The sequence below is a fragment of the Apteryx rowi genome, unplaced genomic scaffold, assembly GCF_003343035.1.
Source record: "Apteryx rowi isolate R43461 unplaced genomic scaffold, aptRow1 scaffold_119, whole genome shotgun sequence".
NCBI lineage: Eukaryota > Metazoa > Chordata > Aves > Apterygiformes > Apterygidae > Apteryx > Apteryx rowi.
In genome coordinates this window covers 2,029,259-2,033,300 of record NW_020447408.1, presented here as the reverse complement: position 1 = coordinate 2,033,300, position 4,042 = coordinate 2,029,259, and the positions used below count along the sequence as shown (strand labels likewise).

At 54.8% G+C, this 4,042-nt stretch overlaps 1 protein-coding gene across 1 annotated transcript; it reads right to left on the bottom strand.

The window, feature by feature from the left end:
• Window positions 1-626: 626 nt before the first annotated feature.
• On the bottom strand, window positions 627-3,969 carry MSRB1 (methionine sulfoxide reductase B1). The gene is made up of 4 exons (XM_026084755.1): window positions 3,948-3,969; window positions 3,336-3,478; window positions 3,109-3,223; window positions 627-1,993 (listed from the first exon to the last, which is right to left on the bottom strand). The coding sequence occupies exons 1-4, from the start codon at window positions 3,967-3,969 to the stop codon at window positions 1,965-1,967; spliced, it is 309 nt and encodes a 102-aa protein (XP_025940540.1). The 3' UTR covers window positions 627-1,964.
• Window positions 3,970-4,042: the final 73 nt, after the last annotated feature.

The window sequence follows — 4,042 nt, the reverse complement described above, 5'->3', positions numbered from 1 at the left end:
CCCAGCTTCCCATGTGGAAACTATCATTAAACACTGCTAAAACTCATATTCCTTCTTCCCAGTAAATCCTGCCAGCCCACAGTCTAGAAGTCACCAAGAACAAAAGCAATTAACTATGAAACAAGCTAAAACCAGCTACAGTTGAGTAAAAGTGCTAATCTAAGAAAAAACCTTCCCCAAGGAATGTTTTGATCCTGGAAATGTCCAAAACCTCTAATAGATCAGCATTCCCCCTTTCATGTTGCAAAGCCTGGGATAATGGTGACGGATGCARGATAAAACCACACAGACCAACCTCAAAACAGGCTGGATGTGAGACAGATATTTCCGGATCTTGGGCTACCACGTCCATGGCTGGAGACGGAGACATCTGGGAGATGTCTCTGAGTCATCTGGCAAAATCTCCTCTCAGGTTTCTGGCCAGATCTTTGGACACAGGGAAACCATTTTCCATTTCTGCATTTGTATAGGCTTAGCACATGTCCCAGACGGACTTAGCCTGGAGCAATTCAGGCAGTAGCCTCTCCCACTCTTACAGTCAACACCAGGAAAACCAAGGAGAGAAGGAATCCTGGCATATATTCTCCCCAGGACTCGCCGTCAAGAAGCGCTTCTTGAAAAAGAAGTTATTTCTCGGACACAGTGGATCAGTGGTTTATTTTTAGTATTGAAAGAGGTACAAGATTAGCAGTGAACGCCAGGTGATGAGCTGGTGCGTTGAACTGTTTGTCAGTGTCCTCGTTACCTCCAGCCCGGACGGACTTGGAGGAGGCAAACGCATGAAGAGCAAAGTCCATAAAGTGCCCCTGAGTGCAGCTGAACCGTAACACTGCTGGCAGCGCGGCTTGACGGAGCCATCCACACGTTGCGCTGATACCGCATCCTGATGCATTGATTTCAAAGAGGAGAACCTGGTTTCTGGGCAGTGAGCAAATGGGGGCAGCTAGGGAAAGCCAGGAATCACATTCGGAATTAAGGAGAAATCAATGCCGTAGCCCTTCCAAGTGCAAAGGACATTCAAACACGTGATTCCTAAAGCCTGAGTTACGCAAGTTGCAGTCAGTGAGCCTGATTCTGGCCTTCCTTGCACCAGTGAAAGCAAGGAGGAACCGTTAACACCACTGGAGTTTATCCGACACAGTAATAAACCTGGTGTGAGGCAAGGCCAGAATCAAGCCCAGAGAACACAATAAATCTAGAAGTCTCTCTACTGTGTGTAAGATGTGGTAAAAGGGTGAAACACCTGGATTTTGTCTAGCAGGATCATAAAATCATCCTTGCCCTAGCATCCTGGAAGGGTTTACATAGGGCAATTCATACCATGATCCCCGCCCAGAGGAGCGCCCAGAGATTAACCCAGACTCTGATCTCCRTTAACCCAGTGTTACTCCCTGGAAACAGCAGCGGAGTGACTCTGGATTGCGGTTGGTGGCGAATCAGAATCTGCCCCTCTTGGCTGTGGGGTCGAGGGAGTCCTGGCTCTGCTGCGTGCAACAGCAGAACTGCCACAGAGCTCAGCAGAGCCAGGACTGCAGGCACACGGGCTACTTTCAAGGGGGCAAAACAGAAAGGATTCAGTAACAGCTGGYACTGGCAGAGGCAAGGATGTTTCAGAGAACAGACGGCCGAGAAGGCGGTAAGGGCAGGTAGGATGAGGAGCCGCAGCATTTGCATCAGTCCAACGCGCGCGCAATAACCTCGCGCACAGGTCATGCAACCCACCRCCCAAGCAAGCGCAGCGCTCCAGGAACCCCGTTGCTCCCTCCTCTCCCCAGCRCGCCCCCGGCACAGCTCTCCCCCCAGCACCCAGAATCAGAGCRTCTCTGAGGAGGGAACTGGCCTGGAGAAACCGGTAGCTTCTTTTCTTCGGGCTTTCTCTTGCTCCGAGTGCCCTATTGACCCAACAGTCCAAAGTGTGAGCACGTGCTCAGCCGAGGAGCAGTGTGCCAAGTACAGTAGCTCGCTTACTTCTCCTTCRGGTCCTCTGCTTTGCCTAARAGCAGAGGRAAAAAAAAAAATCAGGATCCACATTTCTTGCTCCAGAACCCCCAGCCTATTTTATACAGTTATGTTGCTACATGCAGCTAATATTTCACAAGAGTCACAGTCCGATAAGTAGGACAGCAGGACATGTGGCTGGGGTGCTGCCCTGTGCTCAGAAACGGTTCCCCGAAGCCTTTTTCTGACTCTGGGGAAGGAAAACAGCATGACAACCACAAGAGAGAGCAGCCCTTCCCTTCCTGGTAGATCTGTTCCCTATCTGTAAAGCAGATGCAGTGTTCAAACCTCCCATGCGATTTCTGCGGGGAACGAAGCAGCAAATCCTCCCAGCTGCGTGTGTGTCAGCTCAGGAACTCCCTGCCCTCGCTTTGCACGATCAGCTGAAAACCTCGGATGTGCAGCTGCTCCCCTGACACTCGCAGACCTGCAGCAGCATCCAGGAGCGGCTGGGCACTTCCAGCACGCTCTGTGTTTTACCTTGGTAGGTCGAAGAGCCCTGGCAGGGTCACCAGCTGACCAGACTGAAGCACGAGGGATTTGCTTAGGATTTAAGCGGCTTCTCAGCTTATCTGAACTGCCAGCTACACTCAGGTGAAAACAGCAGGTTACGCACAGCGTGGCCCAGCCATCGGCAGCTCCCCAAAGGGACGACCACGTGGAAAAGGGCACAGGTTTATGAACGCAACACTCTCTCCCCTGTGCCTGGTCCTAATCTGACTGATCTGACACTCTCACCAGCCTCGGTGGAGCAAGACGCGGCCCTGGGGAAGCACATCTTGCTTTTTTTTGCTTGACTTATCTTACGACCATGTCAGTGTTTTCTGCAGTGGTGTTCAGGGCAGCCACATCCCAGATCAGGGCTGTCCTGCCACGTGGGGAAGAAGAGGAAGCTCAGAAMGGCTTCACATGAGACAGGACCCCGATGAAGGTGCTCCTAGGGGAATCTCCGTGCCCAAGCTTGCTACAGGAGGGAACCGGGAAGCGAATGACAGTGAAACGGAGGATGGCACGCTTCTTATTAAGCRCATCCTCGCTCCAGCTGTGACAACTGTAGGAGCGCTTAGCCAAGCTGAAGAGCGTTAAAAACTATCACAGCACAGCCCTCACCTTTAGGGACGAACTTCAGCGAGCTGCTAAATATTCAGAAACGGGACTGCCCCCTCTTTGGCCCGTCATTGAGAAATTCATGGCCTAGCCCATTGCCACACTTGCCGCAAGACACCTGGAAACACGAGGAGAGTCAGATAACAAGCGGCCCCTCTCCAGAGAGGGTCTGCTAGGAGAAAAGGGCCGTGCTTTTTTGTTACTTTTTCCAAGCATTCGAGAACCCGCACCTTTAAAGCTCCCGGCCGCTCCTTGCGCTTGGACACGCTGTCGTCGTGGATGGTCTCGGTGAAGGCCGGCCACGGAGACGAATGCTCGTACTTGGCGCGGCTGGAGAAGAGCTCGTAGCCGCACTTGGCACACACGTAAACGCCTGGGGGCAGCAACAGGAAAGGGGTAAGTGCGGGCGGCAGCTGCCCAGGCCCCGGGCGGCGGTGGCGGGGCGCGATCGCCGCTGGTGGGGGTGCAGCGGTGGGGACACCTCGCAGGCAGACACAGCAGTGCCTGCGCGTGCCGGACCTCAGCCCACGGCCCGGCCCCGCTGCCCAGCCCCAAGGGCCGGGGAGGCGAGCAGGGCCTGCAGGGACCCRGGGCAGGACCTGCACCCCTACGGGGGGCTCCTCCGCAGCCCGGGCCCTATAGGATGGATCCCCTCCAAACCTGCCCCTATAGGGGAATTCCTCCACCCCCCCCTTTATACACAGGGTCTCTCCCACCCCTGCAACCTGGCCTTATGGGGGGGGGGGAGCCCCCATGGGGCAGCACCCTCTGGCCCTACAGGGTTTCCCTATAGACCCCATAGGGGACATCCCCACCCCCCCCGGGCCCTAGCCCAGTCCTACAAGGGTACCCTATAGACCCCATAGGGGACATTCCCCCCCCCCCCCCAGGCTCCATTCCGGCCCTACAGACCCCATAGGGGACATTCCCCCCCCCC